Here is a 17851-nt window from a genome sequence, read left to right as displayed (position 1 = left end):
CCAAATTATTAACCTCTATTATCATTTCATAACACTAACACTTTAATGTAAAAGAGGTAACACAGCTAAGAGTAAAAAAGACAGTTACTTTCCTTAAATAAGCTTATTGTTACTAAAAACAAAAGCAACAGCAACAACAACAAAAAACCCCAAATCCTCTGTGTTGTCTATATTTTCTATTTTCATTTGGTAGCTGTCTGATGAGAATCTCCCTGCAGGACTTCATAGACCTCCTGGCTGAGTGGGGACCACTGGTATGGCCCAGGGGGACAATTTTGTAGAGAAGACTGAAAACCAGAGAGGGAGAGTGACGAGCACAGGGTCACACAGCGAATTCATAATGGATCTAAGATCAGGACTCAGGATGGTCTGACCCCAAAGCCCAAGCTCTTTCCACTGAACAGGTGAGCAGTGTCTGTGGCTTGCTACCTCCAAAGGGCTGTGTGAGGAGCCAAGAACAAGAAGGATGGACAAATGTTTTGTAAACTGTAAGGTAAAGGGCCCATGGGAAGAAAAAATAACATATTATACAATGTTAAAAAATAAACAGAAGCCAGCCTTGAAAATTCCCTGAGCAGACAAAACCAGTTTAGTCATATAAACAAAGCTGAATTTAGCTTATTTTGCAAGACTAACTTGACCTGGGTCATTTCTTGCTTATGCCTCTGGAAATCATAAGCAAACTTTGAAATTTCCCAAGGTTAATATAAGGTAACCACTGAAAATTCCAGTATTATAACCAATCACCGTGAAGAAGTAACTGTCACTGCTTTCTCATTATAGAAGCTGCTTTATAATAATATACCCCTGAGCTTCATTCCATGTTTTGGTTTGAACGCTCCGTTTGCAAACTGTCTTTTTGATGTGTGCACAATAAGCTTTACTAATTACTACCTCAGTGATTCTTTGGTTTTACGTCTGTTATTTCTGAAGTATTGACAATAAAAAAACAAATAACATAAACTGTAAACCACATAATGTTATTATATAAATGAAGAATGCACTATAACAAGTAATATAAATATTCTCTATTTATATCCCTATCTATGTATTCTTCAAGTGTATTCCATCAGGTTCCCGGGAGTCACTTTCTTTGGAAAGTTTGCCCCAATTCCTGAACTAAATTAGCTCCCCCACCAACCCTGTTCCACAATCTCTTGGATCCCTGTATTTCTTCTTAATAGCGCTTGGGACAAAGGCACTCAATTAATTGTGTGTATACTTATTTGGTTAATGTCGGCTTCCCTGCTAGTCTGTGTCAAGAACTCGTAAGTGGGGCAAGGATGTGGTGGTCACTGCTTGTTCAGCCCCACGCCTAGCCCCCAGCTGGTCCCCATTCACTAAGGGGCACTGATGAGTGAGTGAGTGGGCCGACTCGTTCTAGGGGTTCTGTGGGAAGGTAGGTGTGGTCCCAGAGAAGCAGGTCTGTCCCCATTGTTCTGTCTCAGCCGACGCTGTAGGAAGAAGCCCCTGGAAGTGGGGGATCTGTAGCAGAGGGGAAGGAGGGAAGAGGGGAGACCACTGATCCCGCCGGGTGGGTGGGGTGGAGAAGACCAGCGCTGGGGGCAGAGGGGCGCCTAGAGGCAGGGGGATGGGGGCGGATCCAGAAGGAATGGAACCCTGGGCCGTGTGTGCGTGCGTGCGTGCGTGCGTGCGTGCGTGCGTGTGTGTGTGTGTGTGTGTGTGTGTGTGTGTGTGTGAGGAGGGGTGTCCTGGGGGTGAAGAGAGGCACCTGAGACAGCGATGCATTGGGGAGGCGGAGCATTGGGCAGTGGCAGGGCTGTGGGGAGAAGGAAGGGGCTGGAGCGGGAGGAGGAGGGCTTATCATAGGCGTGGGGGTAGTGGGGTGGGCACTGGGCGGGGCTTGAGGCGGGGGCGGGGCCCGGAGGAGGGCACAGAGCCCCCTCCCTCCGCACTCTACCTTGCTCGATTTCCCCCTCGCGCTCCGCCAGCTGCTCGAAGTCGCGGATAATGGCGCGGGCCGCCAGGTGGTGGAAGGTCTCGCTCCACAGGTCGGCGTCGCGCCCGCCGCTGCGGTCTGGGCCGGGGGGCCCCAGCTCAAAGGTCACCTCCCACTGCAGACGTTGGCTGTCGCGCAGACCCTTGACCACAGCCTTGCCCAGCACGGGGTCTGGGGTGGCGGGCCTGCCACGACTGGCCTGGTCCTCGGACTCGGCCAGGGTCTCCCAGTCCGAAGACGTTTGGCTCTCGAAGGCCGAGGGGTGATGGGACGGCTCTGCGGACGGAAGGACAAGAGGTCTGTGCTCTCAGCTGAGGGACAGAGGACCAACCCGTAGGGGACATCATCCCTTCCCAGGGCGCAGACACCGCTAAGCTAGAGCACCCCTACCCCCACCCCCAGGGAACACACAACTCCTTCTCTGGGACAACTGGGGTGGCCTGGGCTTGTCCCTGAGAGTGAGACAGACCCACCGCCAGGAAACCAGCACCTGAGGTGGTTAGGTAAGATGGGAGGGCGAATGCCGCTGCAGGGGTACATCTGGGAGGACAGGCAGCCAAGGCCAGGTTGATTGGGAAGCAGTACAGTGCTGAGGTTGGTGAGGTCCTCACGGAGAGAAGGGGCACAGCAGCCTGCACCCACCCCCAAAGGGCACAGACATAGGCATCTGCCCTCTAGGCCTGTCATTTGAAGTTAGGCCACAGCCAAGGAGTTCCCCCAGTGCCCACCCAGTCAGGGCCCAGAATTTGCAGGCACTTACCCAGGTCCCCAGGGCTGCGGTAGTCTGAGGCAGGCTTCAGGCTGGACCCGAGATCCAGCTCTCTCATGGGGCTCCAGGCCTGAGGCTCCTGGCTGTAGGGCAGGAAGGGCTGGCAGCCTTGGGGCAGCAGAGAAGGCCGGCGGGCCCCTGGGCCGTGGAGTTTGGGGCCCTGGCTCAGGTCCGGGCCACTGTTCAGGAAGGGCTAAGAGTGCAAGAGGAAGAAGAGGAAGCTGTACTCCTGCTGGGGTCCCCCTTGCCTCCATCCAAGCCACAGCCCTTTCCTAGGCACCCCAGCTCCTCCTGGGGGACTGCCCCCTGCAGTACCCAAGGACAAATGACTTATTCTCACTACCCATGAGAAACATCAACACAAATAATCCCAAACCATGGATCAAGTCCAAACCATGGAAAACCATGGAAAATCACATACCATGGATCATATCCTAAACTCATTTTTTTTGCCATAAAATTTAAAACTTTTTGTGTGTGTTTAAAATTAACTTTTTCCTTATGTCTTCTCATATGTCATGCTTATAAGGTCTTTCCCACTCAAAAAAAAATTCCTCTACAATTTTTGTGATTTTATCTTTGTTTAAATCTTTGATTTACATGAAATCTACTTTGGTATAAGGAAATAGGAACCAGCCCTTTCCATGATTTTCTGAATAGTACAAATCCCAGCACCACTTACTGAATACGGTTTATTTATTGAGTCTCTAGGGTTTATCAATTCCCCACCTCTGTGCTGACAAAGCTCTCACGCATATTTGGTTTTATTTCTGGACTTTTTGTTCTGTTTTGTGGGTTTAATCGGTCTTTCTTTGTGCTGATACAAAAAACACCAAAAGGCAAGAGATACACTGGGAAATGTATTTGCAACATGCATGACAAAGACCATTTTCAAGAAAGTGCTCTTATAAGTCACTGCTGAGGGGGAGATAAACTTAATAAAATAATGGGTTAAGGGCATTTATAGATAGTTTACAGAAAAAGTATCCAATAAGCCCATGAAAAACTGCTCAGCCTAGTGAGCATTGCTCTATATTAAAATAAGTTATCAGATTGGCAAATATTTAAACGTTTGATGACACCCAGTGTGGTCAATGGGGAAACAAGGTGTTCCATGGACTGTTGGAGAACAATGTAGCAATGTGCTATCTATCAACCTTAAACAGGCCAAAGCTCCTCTGACCTAGTGATTCCACTTTCAGGAATTGAATTCTGTGGAAACACACAGGGATGCAAACATCTGTGTGCACATGCTGTATATTTGGTGCACTATTGTTTGTGAACAAGATTTTGTGAAAATCTGGAAACTATCTAAATGTCCTTCAATAAATGTTGACAAGTAGGTTATAGGACATCCATGCGATAGAACACCACGCTGCCATGAAAGAGGCAGATTGTTTTTCAGACCAATATGGGAAGATGTCCAAAATAATATTAAAAAAGTAAGTTGCAACTGTTTGGTATTTTGATTGGAGAAATAGTTACATGACTACATGGTTACATGTATGACAAATATACATTTGTCAGAATTGATAGAACTGTTGACCAAAAAGAATAATTCTACTGTATATAAAAAAGTGAGTTAGGAAGACATTAGAAAACTAAATTGGAGAGAAGTTTGTATATGTGATTATTTAAAATGTATACGTGTGTTGCCTACGAGTATGTGTGTGTAATATTTCTTGTATTTCTCAAAACCAAGTGGGTCTGGGCACTGGGAAGGGGTAGTTTTTACTTTATACCCAACTGAACTGTTCGAGGGTTTTTATTTCAAACACTGAGTATTATTTTTGTAATTAAAGAATATTAAATTAATTAAAATGAATTTTGTGCCTCTGGCAACACATACATTGTCTGGTAGGGGAGGAGATGGGGGAGTAAAGGTACTTACTAGGTGTAACGGAGAGAAAGTGCCTCTCGGATTTTTAGGCCAATAGTTAACCATGGGGTCTTTTTCATCTTGATCAAGTATTTACTGGGAATCCCCCGCTAAATGGGGATTCCTTGGGGTAGGGGCTGGGGTCCTCCTTCCTGTTTCCTTTGGGCCTGAGGTCCTGGGATAGTACTAGGGTGTGGGAGAAGAAAGGGACTTGTCACTCTTAAGATGGCCTCAGTGGGAGCTGGTACCCAGCCCTTGCTGCTGGGTCCTAGGGGAACTCTGACCCCTGTCCCTCATCAGAGACTGGGATTTCCCCCACCTTTGCCCCACCATCACCACCACACTAAGAAACAGAAGCTGCTACAATTTCCATGGCAACAGATTAGTATAAGATTCAGCCCTTCAGCCAGAGGCTGCCAAAAGTGTGTGCCCGTCTGGGAGAATCAGACTGGGAAAGAAGCCAAGCAGGGGATGGGGGAGAGATGAGTAAAGACGGGCCGGAAGCAAGCAGGAGAGAAGAGAAACCAAGCTGCCCAGACCTCTCACCAAGGAGAGCTGCATTTAAAGGACACCTCCTGGGTGCCAGGTGCTGTACCAGGTATTGACCTCTCATCAGCCGATGCCTGCAAGAGTCCTCCACTTACAGTTGGCTCCCAATAAATAGATATTTATTGCTGATGGCTGTTAGCTCAATCATCTGCAAAAGCTATTCTCCCCATTTCATAGATGAAGAAATTGGGGCTTGGAGAGGGTAAGTAACATGTTTGAGGAGCAGAATCTGCCTGATTCCAAGGTCAGTGTCTTCCACCTGCATCACGTTGATCCCAGGCTGAGGACCAAGAAGGGACAAGGTGGCAGTGTCTCTGCCCTTGGGGAGCAAAGAGGCATATGTGTTGTGGAGACAGAGAGGGTGGAGGTGGTGGATGGATTGGAGGACTGAAAGACCGTTTTTATTTGGAACACAGACTCATGACAAAGCTACATAAAGCCCATTCTTAAGAAAATAGGATACGGCATGCAGATAATACCAAACACCAATTTGGTTTAGGACAGTGTTTCTCAACCTGGTCATTTTGTCCCCCGCTCCAGGGGACATTTGGCAGTATCTGCAGACATTTTCAGTTGTCATGACTGGGGGTGGTGACGTTACTAACATTTGGTTGATAGAGGCCAGGGGTGTTGTCAAGCATTCCACAATACACAGGATGGTCCCACAACAAAAAATTATCATGTCAGTAGTGCTGAGAAACTCTGGTCCAACTGGACAGTGGGTGACTGATCCTGCTGTGCCTCTAACTCGAAGATGATCCCGGCCCTGGGTGAATGTACACCTTTGGTGGATTTGCAGAAGGTACAGTGTGATGGGGCGAAAAAGCAAGGGCTTTGCAGGCAGAGGGTCCTGGGTTGCAATCCCCTGACTAGCTGTGTGACCCTGGATATGTCACTTTACCTCTCTGGTCCTCAATTTCCACATCTGTACAGAGTGGGGGTGGCCAACCCCCACACTCCCTCCTTTCCCAGGGGTGCTATCAAATCAAATGAGAGAGTAGATGGGGATGCTTCTCACCAACTGGGAAATGCCGTGTGTAGAGAATAGGTGATATCATTGACCAATGGGTGTCATTATTAGGAAGACGTCACTGGGGATCAGGCAGACGAAGGTCCAGAAAAAGAAAGAAGTGCCTCACTTCTCAGTGTAAGTTGTGGACAGGCTCCATCCTTGTGGTCGAAGCAGCAGACACAGCTCACCCCTGCCCACGGTCTCCCCCAACTCCAACCTGCCCTGCTCAGGTACCTGCAAATCAATCTGCCACCGTGGGGCATCCAAGCTGGTCTGGTTGGTGAGGTCCTGCAGCTTGGCTTTCCGCAGTGGGTATCTCCTGGCAGCCATCGTGGGGTCGCTGGCTGTGGTGGACCTTGGGTAGGGCTTGTGGTTGGTGATCTGGTTGGTGCTATATGCCCGCCGTCTCTGGGATTGGTCCAGACCTGGACAGGGGTGGTGACAGGGGGCCATTAGGGTGAAGGAAGAGAACAGGAGGGAAAGAGAGAGAGGCTTGCATACCCCTTTTCTGCTTGGAAGCTTCTTGAGTTTTCCACTGTTTGCCTACTGAAATATGCCTCACCTCACCTGGCATTCAAAGCTCTGCCCAACCTGGCCCTAATCTATCTACCCAGCTACTCTCCTTTCTGCTCCTTTTTCAAGGTGCTACGTGCTGCAAACATACTAGATGAGTAACCAATTGCCCTCTTGTTTTCTAGGTATCACACCTCCATATCTTTGCTCGGGCAGTTTCTGCTGCCTAGAGTGACCCCTATCACTCTGCTTTCTATCAGAGTTAAGGTCAAATTGTATCTCTCTCACTAGATGGAGAGCTTCTGAAGAACGGGTGTCATGTTTGAGTCATCTCTGCTTCCCACACTGTGCTCAGTGCTTAACTTTGGTAGGTGATCAGTAAATACCGTCTGAATGGAAACTAACACAGTGAAGCAGCTTTGGAGGCAGACAGGTCTAGACTCTATCTGTACTCTATCTTTTTCAAGTTCCATGAGCTTAGCCAAGTTACTTAAATTCCCTGTCTCAGTTTACTCATCTGTAAAATAGGTATAACAGTATCCGCTCTGCAGCTGCTAACTATTCAATCAGATTGTTTGTATAAAGTGCTTAGCACATAGTAAGTACTCAGTAAAATGTAGCAATCATGGCCTCTGGAGAAGGGAGTGAAGCCCAAAGAGCAGCAGACTTACCAGGATTGGTAGTGGAGCCTCCCTTGGATGGCTGGGCATCTTTGTCTTGCCTTAGGTTGAAGGGTGTCCCCAAGCTCTTGGCACAATCTCCACTGTCTGGGCCAGGCCCCTCATCCTGTGAATGGTAGAAGACAGAGCTTCCGGACTCCTGAGAGTGCAGCATGCTATATCGTCTGTCCTTGTCCTGGAGGGAGAGAAAAGAGAGGTGGGAGTGAGGCTAGATGTCAGAAAGGACATCCACAGAGCAGCAAGCAGTATGAGAGGAAGTGGTGGACATTCCATCTTTGAAGAACTGGAATAATAGGGAAGTTTTTTGCTTGGTTAGGGAATTTAGGCAGACTTCTGTTTAAGAAATGGTGACTGGAAATGACTTCATATTACTTATATTGTTTATATTTTTAATTATCTTCTTCATTAAATTTTAAAAAATGTAATTCTTTTTTTGGATTGTAATTTCTATTTAATGTAATAGAATTTATATATCTTAATATCTACTAATTTGTTTACATATTTCGGTTATATGAAATAAATATGGAAAATCCTTAATATTTAAATATTCAAGATCTTTAAATGGAAAGTTTAGAAAATATTTGGGAAACGCTGTCCCCAAATTGAGGGAGGCTAGCCTACATTTAGAATAGGTGAAAAGTTAAATATCACAGAATGGAAACATCCCTTTAAGGCCATTTGTTGTTTCTTTCAGCTGTTCTCTTTACATTTTATCTAACTTACTTTCCTGAACTCTTATATTTTATATGTTTATTTTTTTAAAAAAGATTTTTATTAAAAATATAGCTAACATACAATATTATATTAGTTTCAGGGGTACACCATAGTTGTTCAACATTTATATACCTAAAGGAGTGATCACCATAAGTCCAGCACCCATCTGACACCGTATCTGCTATCACACTGTTATTGACTATATTCCCTATGCTGTACATTACATCCCCATGCCTCGTTTGTTTTATACCTGAATATTTGGATCTCTTATTCCCTTTCCCCTTCCCCCCTTTTAAATTTATCAATTACAGTTGACATTCAATATTATTTTATATTAATTTAATGTGCACAGCATAGTGGTTAGACATTTATATAATTTAAGAAGTGGTCCCCCTGACTAGTCTAGTACCCATTTAGCACTATACATAGTTATTACTATGTTATTGACTATATTCTCTATGCTTTCCTTTACATCCCCATGACTATTTTGTGACTACCAATTTGTACTTTTTAATCCCTTCACCTTTTTTGTCCTGCCTCCCAACCCCCTCTCATCTATCACCCCATCGTATCTAGTATCCATCTGACCCCATACATAGTTATTACAATGTTATTGGCTATATCCCTTATGCTATATCCTAAATCCTCATAACTACTTAGTAACAACCAATTTGTACTTCTTAATCCCTTTCCCTTTTTTCACCCACGTCCCTAATCCCCTCCCATCTGGCAACCATCAAAATGTTTTCTGTATCTATGTGTTTCTGTTTTGTTTGTTAATTTTGTTCTTAGATTCCACATATAAGCAAAATCATATTGCATCTGTCTTTCTCTGTCTGATATACTCCACATAGCACCATACCCTCCAGGCTCATCCATGCTGCTGCAGATGGCAAGAACCCATCCCCTTCTATGGTTGACCAATATTCCATCGTATATATGTGCCACCTACTCTTTACCCATTCTTCTATTGATGGACATCCAGGCTGCCTTCACATCTTGGCCATTGTAAACCATGCTTCAATGAACATGTGGATGTACACGTCCTCTTGAGGCAGTGTTTTGGGTTTTTTCAGATAAATACCCTGAAGTGGGATTACTGGGTCCTTCATTGTCTCTTCTTATAGCCTTTGTTTTAAAGTCTATTTTGTCTGGTATAAATATTGATAAACCAGTTTTATTTTTAATTTCCATTTTCATGAAATATCTTTTTCCATGCCTTTACTTTCTGTCTGTGTGTGTCTTTCAATCTGAAGTGAGTCTCTTGTAGGCAGCATATGAAAGGGTTTTATTTTCTTATCCATTCAGCCCTCCTATGTCTTTTGATTGGAGCATTTAATCCATTTACATTGAAAGTAATTGTTGATAGATATGTAGCATTTGCCATTTTATTATTCATAATTTTGATTTTATTTCCATCTTAAATAAGTCCCTCTAACCTTCCTGGTAATACTGGTTTGGTGGTAATGAACTCCTCTAGTTTTTTCCTGTCTTGGGAAGCTCTTTATCTGTCCTTCGATTTTAAATGATAGCCTTGCTAGGTAGAGTACTCTTGGTTGTAGGTCCTTGCTTTTTATCACGTTGACTATCTTGTGCCAATCCCTTCTGGCCTGCAGTTTCTCTTGAGAAATCAGCTGACAGTCTTACGGGAGCTCCCTTATAAGTTATTAGTTGACTTGCTCTTGCTGCTTTTAGGATTCTATCTTTGTCTTTAACCTTTGCCATTTTAATTATAATGTGTCTAGGTGTGGGCCTGTTTGGGTTCATCTTGTTTGAGACTCTCTGCACTTCCTGGACTTGTATGTCTATTTTCTTTGCCAGGTTAGGAAAGTTTTCTGTCATTATTTCTTCAAGTAGGTTCTCAATTTCTTGCTTTCTCTCTTCTGCTTCTGGTATCCCTATGATGTGAATGTTGTTACACTTGATGTTGTCCCAGAGGTTTCTTAAATTATCATCATTTTTTGGGATTCTTTTTTCTTTTTGCTGTTCCATTTGGTTGTTTTCTGCTACCTTGTCTTCCAAATCACTGATTCAGTCCTCTGCTTCATGTAGTCTGCTTGTGATTCCTTCTAGTGCATTCTTCATTTTAGTTATTGTATTCTTCACTTTTGATTGGTTCTTTCTTATGGTTTCTATGTCCTTTTTATGCTGTTATCTCTTTGTTGAAGTTCTCACTAAGTTCCCTGAGCATCCTTATAACCATTGTTTTGAACTCTCTCTGGTAGGTTGCTTGCCTCCATTTTGTTTAGTTCTTTTTTTCTGGAATTTTCTCCTGTTCTTTTATTTGGGACACATTTCTTTGTTTCCTCATGTTGGCTGCCTCTCTGTTTGTTTTTATGTATTAGGTAAATCTGCTATGTCTCCCAGTCTTGGCTGGGTGGCCTTATGTAGTAGGTGTCCTGTGGGGGCCAGTGGCACAGTCTCTCTGGTGGCCTGAGCCAGGTGCCCCAGGAATGTCTCTTGTGTGGATTGTGTGTGTCCTCCTATTGTAACTGAGGCTTGATTGCTATTGGCACATTAATGGGTGGGATTGACACTCAGCCTGAAGGGCTGTTGGATTTGACCATGTCCACAGCTTATGAGCTGCTGTGTTGTCGTCAGCTTACCCGACTGAGTGGGATTTGTCCCAGTGGGCTCTGGTGCCTGTTAAGACCACCCTTTGTGTGTGCCACTTGTGCTAATTGTGCGGTGCTTTGCTATGGTCTGAAGCCAACCTCCAATATTTTAGTTCTGGGGCCTCTTAGGAGGGGCTGTGGTGCAGGCCCAGGTCAGCCGCTGCCTGTGACTGGTCAGAGGCTACCTGGTAGGAGCTACAAAGCGATCTATGTTTGTTTTCTGCCTGTGCTGAACCTGGAGGTGCATGGAAGAGGCCACACTGTGAACCGAGGATGGCTGCAATCAGTACTAGTCCTGAGTTAACTCTGCAAAAAGCCAGGACACCTGGAGGCCTGCTGTTACCTGCCAGCTCCCTTAAGTTTCAACCACCGATAAAGCCTTGTGTGGTGGTGAGCTGGGTGAGGCAGAGTCTCAGGGAGTCACTGGAGTGGGAAGAGTTGTGGTCACCTGGGTAATGTAGACTCTGGTTTGATGCCAGTGCTGAGCCTGGAGTGACTCAGCAAAAGTCTCAGAGCACACCTAGGCCAGTCGTCACCCACCTGGGGCTTGTTGGACTCTGATAGTTTTCTAAGAAAGAGTGCAATGTGAGAGGGGCTGGGTGCTCACAGATAAAGTGCCTCTGGTGGTGCACAAGTTGGGTGGGGTCCCAGCTGACTCAGCAGCACAGAACAGCAGAGCTTACCAGGCCAATCAGATTCAGATTTGGCTTGTGGGGGCGGGCTCAACATAGGAAAGATGGCGCCCAGCTGCCGGCTGCACGGGAGAGAGGAAGACTCCTCACCAGGAAAATGTTGACTGTCCTCCAGTCTGCCCCCTGAAGCCTCACACCTCAGTCTGCCACCCGTATGTTTCCGAGGCCCCCTGAGTCATCATCTCTCCGCTGGAGACCAAGGTGAGTGCCTGCGAGCAAGTGAGTCTGTGTGCGGGCAGTTTGAAAGGACATCTGAGTTTCCTCCAGCTTTCAGTCCCACCTGATCGGTCGGAATGCCCACTGTTTTCCAAAGCCAGATATTGTGGGGGCTCCACTTCCAGACACTGGTACTCCAAGCTGGGGAGCCTGGTGTGGGGGGTTGGGGTCGTTGGCTCCTCTCGGGGAAACCTCCGTGGCTGAGATAGCCCTCCTGATTCTCAACCACCACAGGAGGTTTGCGGCTCATTCCATATCTCTGCCCCTCCTACCAGTCTTGACACGGCTTTTTCATATTTTCAGCTATAGGATTTCTGTTTGGCTAGACTTCAGATGGTTCTCCAGGTTGATTGTTCTATAATTTAGTTGTAATTTTAATGTGTTCATGGAAGGCTGTAGGCACAGTGTTTATCTATTTCACCATCTTGGATCTCCTAAAAATGTAATTCTAAATGCCGCTGGCGTCTCCAAATAGGTAACCAAAATTAACAGAACAAGCTATCTGTTCTTTCCATTCCATTCCCCATAATATAAACATATATATTTTGTTTTACAAAAACTGGACCATATTACTTACATTTATCAGTATCACGAATTTTGCACTTAAAACATTTTGGAAATCTTGCACGTCAACTATTCTTCTAAACATTTGACTGCACAATATTCTACCACCCCTTACTGGTAAGCCTTTACTTTGTAAGTGATATATTTTTGTCATCATAAAAATAAAGGCTGCAGTAAATCGTTGGACACAACCTAATTAGATCACTTTTGTTTATATTTCTTAGAGCCTTAGAAGGGATTTCTGGGTTGAAAAGATACGTATTTCTGATTGCATTAGTTACTTCTAGATTGCTTTCCTGGAGGGCAAGTCATGTTTACATCAACAATGTCTGAGGATACCCTTCACCCAATAGCCCTATTTGTAGCAGGAGAAAACTTGGCCAGTGTTGTGAGTAAGGAAAGGAGAATGAATGGATGGTCCTTTCTAGTGGTAGGGTTGTTGATGATCTTCTGCCTCCCAGACCTTCAAGAAGGGCCTAGACTGTGCAAAGGCTAGACCAGCATTTTGTTTAGCATTTTCTGTCTGCAGTTGAACACTCCAGTCTCCATAACACATTAATCATTACTAACCATGGTTCTTATGAGATTTCATAACATTCTAAAATCTGGAAATCTCACGTAAAGTTCTAACTTCTCCTGAAATATTGGAAACACATTGAACACTGGTCCCACCTTCCTGCATAGCAACCGTTTGTTAGCACTGAGTAGGGGCTGCCCAGTTTTTGACAGGGTGTGTGCTATCCAGTTTGCCATATCCCTCACCACTCCTATTGCCTCTCTGTGAACTCTGATAACCACTAGCCCTCATGGCATTTGCCCCTTTTATTTATTTATTTTTTACAAGTCCATTCATTTTATATCTGCCCAATCCCTCTAGGCATTGCTGAAAAACAAAGCATGATGATCTATCCTTCAAAGGTGAGTGCAGAGACTCACTAAAGAGGGAAGATGGGTGAGGAAATAGCTCCTCAGGAATCTCACACATTTTAGCATAAATTTCACCTCCCTTCGAGAAGTTCCTCACCTTATCCCACTTCTGGCACCACATAGAAGATAATTATCTGCGTAAATAAATAAAACATAAACACATTTAAGGAGCTATGAGCTGACTAGAGCATTCAGGGAAAGAAACTTTAGTGTAGTTGTTCTGAACTGAATCATCATCAAAATCATTTTGGGGAGATTATGTGACATGAAGTTTCCAGGGCCTTTTTATTCTTTAGACCCAGGTTGGAGCCAGGGCTTTGCATTTTAAACATGTTCCCCAAGTTCTTCCATGGCAGGGCATCTTGAGGACCACGTATTGAGATGGTGGCATTTATTCAAGCAGTGTCATCATGACCGCACACCCGTGGCCTGGCAACTATACCCCACAAGTATAAATACGATTAGTTCCTGGAGGTCAGGAACAGTCTTTCCAGCTAGGCTGGCTCTGTGGGAAGACTTCCATACCCCCAATGACCCCTTGGAATTTCTAAGGTACTTACGGATCTGGAATTGGAGATGTATAAGGAGACATCACACACAATGCCGTACCCCACCAGCCGTTCTCCGGGGAAGAGGGTGCTGGTGCTGACAGGTGAGATGAGGACCTCGGTGGTCTCAGGGAAGACCCACTCCACGGTCACATCACTCAGGACTGGGGCCATGGCCTTCTTCAGGGATTTGACCATCTGTTGGGCAGGGTTAGAACACAGGTTGGGGAGATGTGTGAGCATGGGTGTGGACAGATGTGTGAGCAGAGGTGTGGACAGATGTGTGAGCAGAGGTGTGGACAGATGTGTGAGCAGAGGTGTGGACAGATGTGTGAGCAGAGGTGTGGACAGATGAGAAGCACGAAGGCCATGTGGGTATGAACCTGAGGGGACGTGAGCAGGGGAGAAGTGACCACAGGCCTTGGGGCGGCTTGCCCAGCAGTGAACACGTCACTTATTAGACTCCTAGAAAGTCAGAGCTGGAGCACATTTTTGCTGTCATCTTTTCTAAGCTTAGCGTTTTATAAATGACAAAACCCAAGACTCAAAGTAGGGCTGTGACTAGTCCCGAGCACACAGAAAGTTTGTGTCAAAACATGGACTCGAGAGTGATCTTGGGCAAGTCAATTTGCCCTCCTGGGCCTCATTTCCCCCGTCTGTTAAAGCGAGTGAGTAATTCTCAACTCTCACTGCAGTTGGGAGGACTGTCTGAGATCCTGGATTTGAAGTAACTGCCACTTGATAGGTGTTCAATAAATAACAGCGGTAGTTTAGCATCCTGTAGGCTGATTTCCTCACATATACTGCAAGGCTAGAGAAAAATGATTTGGGGATTATGGCAGCCATAGAGGTACCCTCTCAAATCTCTCTTCAAGAGAGACTGTGCCCCTTGAAGGCAAGGAATGCAGTTGAGTGACAGTTTCCAGACGCAATGCCCCAGCTTTGGAGTCAAGAATGTGCCTCTTCCAGGAAGTCCTCAAGGCAACCATGGAGCATGGCAGGGATTAGAGCGCCTGGCATTTCAGTCCAACAGAGACCACCTGAAGGGCAATCTTTGCTTCAGAGCTCCCCATTGGGTCAGCTGAGACCTTGCCAGCCCTGCATCACAGTCTGAGGCTCTCCCTGCTCAATGCTGCTTCCTTCCTTTCCTTTCGCAGGTGTTGAATCTGCATCATGGACTGAGAGTTTTCCTTCCTGTTTCCTCCTCTTTTCTCTTTCACAGATGTTATCCTCCAACAAACTTCTTGCACTCTTTACTTCAGCTCTGTGTCTGGTTCCTGGACTGACACAGGGGTTTTCTAGGGTTGGATTATGTGTGCCAGTTGTACCGGAAATTGAGAGAGGACTATAACCTCCTTGATTTCTGAGCCCTTTAGATCCTTCTGAGCCACCATTTGTCACCAACAGGACCGTGGGCAGAAATCACTCCAAACACGACTCTGTATCCATAGAAGCAGTGACTCCTCCAGGAGCCCAATCCGGCCCAGCCAATGACTGCAGCAGGGGATCCAGTGTCTGGAGAGCAGGGGATCTCGTGTCCTGTACTGGCTAAGAGTTACCTGCGCTGAGGCCTCTACCTCCCTGATTCTCACCGGGTGCTGTGTGGCCTAGTTGGAGAGCTCAGATTTGGGGTGAAATCCTAGCTTCACCACTGAGCCGTATATGAGCAGTCTGGGTCTCTGAGGTTCCAGCGCCAAGAAGAGACTGGGGCCCTTCCGCCTACCTTGGGTTGCAGTCGCTCCCCCTCCACCAGGAACTCAGCACTGCCCTTGGACACAGTTGCCAGCCCTTTCACCAGCCTATGGCAGACGTTGGGTCCAATTCCAAAGCTATAGCATCTGCAGGGAGGGGAGGAGAGAGGTGGTTACTTCCCATCCTCTCTGCCATCTTTGTCCCCTGGAGGGGAAAGGGACAGAGCAGAATCCAGCAGAGCTATCTCACAGCTGGCCCTAGCTTCAGGCAGAGACAGGGAGAAGGCAGTGGGCCATCAATGGGCATTTACATTCACACATACTGCCCATCACTGCCTCCCCAGCTCAGAGTCCAAGCAGCAGGAAGGACCTCCCCCACCTACGCTGTTCTTTGGGAGTTGTATACAGAGGGGAACTTTTGAGGCCAACTTTGAAGTAAGCCACACCACCCTGGAAGCAAAATACTATAGAGTTCCCACCTTCTGGCATTTTCCACACTGCCCCAGTTCTGGCATCCCCAGCTCAGGGCAGCCCAGGTTACCCAAGTCCTAGACCTTCATCCTGTGCCAACCTGGTGGAGAAGGCATGGTTTCGCACCAGCTCCAGCACCTTGCCGGTGTTGCTGACCGCCCCGTCTGTGATCAGGAAGAGAAGCCGTGGGTGGCCTTGGTGCACTGGCTGTCGCATGATCCACTTGAGCGGTGACAGGATGTTGGTGCCACCCATGTCAGCCCGCATTCTCTGAATGTTATCACAGGCCATGGCCAAGCTCTCCTGTTGGACAGGGACACGGGCAGGGTAGATAGTTCCCAGGGTCACCATGTGGTGTCGAGACTCTAAGCCCCCTGGGAGAAGAGTCCTTTTGTTTCCCTAGATAATAGCTCAACCTCACTGGAGTCCTGTTTGCAATTTCATCTCTGCCCAACGCACAGGAAGAATAGATCATTGCTTCTTTGGTGGGTTTTGCCCAGTAACACTCCCACCAATGCCAGCAATGCTGCCATTGGGGGTGTATTAACTTCTTCTTGTCCTTTCTGGGTTCCTCTTTCAAAATATAAACACCCCTAGCAAAGGTGACATATCAAGCCCCTAACTGCTCAGCACAAATGAGGTTTTCCTTTTCTGATAAGGGAGGCAAGCGATGTGGTGGAAACACCAGACTGGAAATCTTGAGACTTGAGTCCTGGCCTGACTGTGGCACTAAATCCCCACAGTGTTTTGAGGAAATCATTTCCCCAATCGGGGCTTCAGATTCTCTGCCTCCTGGACCAACACTGTGAGACCCTACTGGCTCAGGATTGCTGGCACCGGATGGATATCACTGTAACAAGGACAGATTCTCCCTGGACATCAGATGTCCTCCTGCCCCTGACCCAGGAAGATGCTCTTCTGACATCCACGTCTGGAGTAAGAGCATATATCAAAAGTCTTCAAATGTGTATGTACCTTTGACCCAGCAAGACTAGGAATGTATCCCAAGGGAATCCTTAAGGGTATATGTGAAGTCTTTGCTACAAAGATGACCGAACAGAAGGAAATGCAAACAACTTAAATGCCTGACTGCAGGGGTTTAGTTAAATAAGTGTAGTGAAATGCTAGGCATTAAAATTATGTTGTGGATTAATACTTACTGGCATGGAAATATGCTCACGATAGGCTGTTGTGTTAGAAAAGTAGGTTACAGAACAGTATGGAAGAGCTAATCCTATCTTTATTGAAAATGTGTGCAAATGCATCACACAAGGTCTGGAGGGATTTATACTAAGCTCTTGACAGTGTTTCTTCTTCTTTTTTTTTCCTGACTGATGCTCATGGGAGATTTAAAATATTTTCTTTTTGATGATCTAGATTTTAAAATTATGGGATAAAGCAACATATACTATTTTTGTATTTCAAAAACCCCATAAACTATTTTTAATTGACAAGTGGCCCCTAAGTGCTCCAATTTCAAACACGCTGCTGGGGCCACAGTCTTCTTGGTTCAAATTATAGCTCGAGACTGTGAGTCCCATTCTTAGCCCACGACCCACCTGTTCACTCCGTTACCCCTTACTGTTCACTTCTTTAGCTCAGCCTTGCATAAATCGGTCATCTTCGTGAGACAGAGCCTTCACCGAGTGGCAGGCCTGGGATATATATCCTCTTTCTACCTCCCCCTGTACTCCCATCTCTGTGTACACCCATACTCTGCCCAACATATTCTTTATTTTAAAGAAGAGGATGTCAGAGGCTGAGGTGTCAGGAACCTGCCCAAACAGAATTAGCCTCTCTTTAGTTCTCTGCTCCTGGTCCTACATGGGGGGACAGCTTCTGAGGCAGGCATCAGGGTTACCTCTTCCTACTTCTTCCTTCTTTTCATCTGTTCCTCACCACCCATGCCCTCCCGGTCCCAGCCTTGCCTCTCCTTACCTCACTGTAGGTCTGACTGGAAGGGAAGAGGGTCTTAAATGTGGATCCAAACCCAATGACATTGAAGAGGCAGGCTGGCATGAGACTCTTAAGAGCCACCACCATGGCGTCCT

The 17851-nt window shown here is 46.2% G+C and overlaps 1 protein-coding gene across 3 annotated transcripts in view; it reads right to left on the bottom strand.

Moving 5' to 3' along the window:
• VWA5B1 (von Willebrand factor A domain containing 5B1) overlaps positions 1–17851 on the bottom strand; it is a 63791-nt gene that overhangs the window by 13442 nt on the left and 32498 nt on the right. For all 3 annotated transcript variants that reach the window (XM_088790311.1, XM_088790313.1, XM_088790312.1), the window contains exons 9-16: positions 17739–17849; positions 15901–16103; positions 15362–15476; positions 13651–13836; positions 7354–7537; positions 6404–6594; positions 2721–2922; positions 1922–2236 (exon numbers count right to left, since the gene is read on the bottom strand). In XM_088790311.1, coding sequence (XP_088646437.1) covers positions 1922–2236; positions 2721–2922; positions 6404–6594; positions 7354–7537; positions 13651–13836; positions 15362–15476; positions 15901–16103; positions 17739–17849 — 1507 coding nt within the window. The remainder of the gene's footprint in view (positions 1–1921; positions 2237–2720; positions 2923–6403; positions 6595–7353; positions 7538–13650; positions 13837–15361; positions 15477–15900; positions 16104–17738; positions 17850–17851) is intronic.

The sequence above is a fragment of the Rhinolophus sinicus genome, chromosome 14, assembly GCF_057876585.1.
Source record: "Rhinolophus sinicus isolate RSI-liver-muscle chromosome 14, RSI-T2T, whole genome shotgun sequence".
NCBI classification, from domain to species: Eukaryota; Metazoa; Chordata; class Mammalia; order Chiroptera; family Rhinolophidae; genus Rhinolophus; species Rhinolophus sinicus.
The sequence above is the reverse complement of the archived record's forward strand: the minus strand, read 5'-3'. Positions and strand labels throughout refer to the sequence as shown.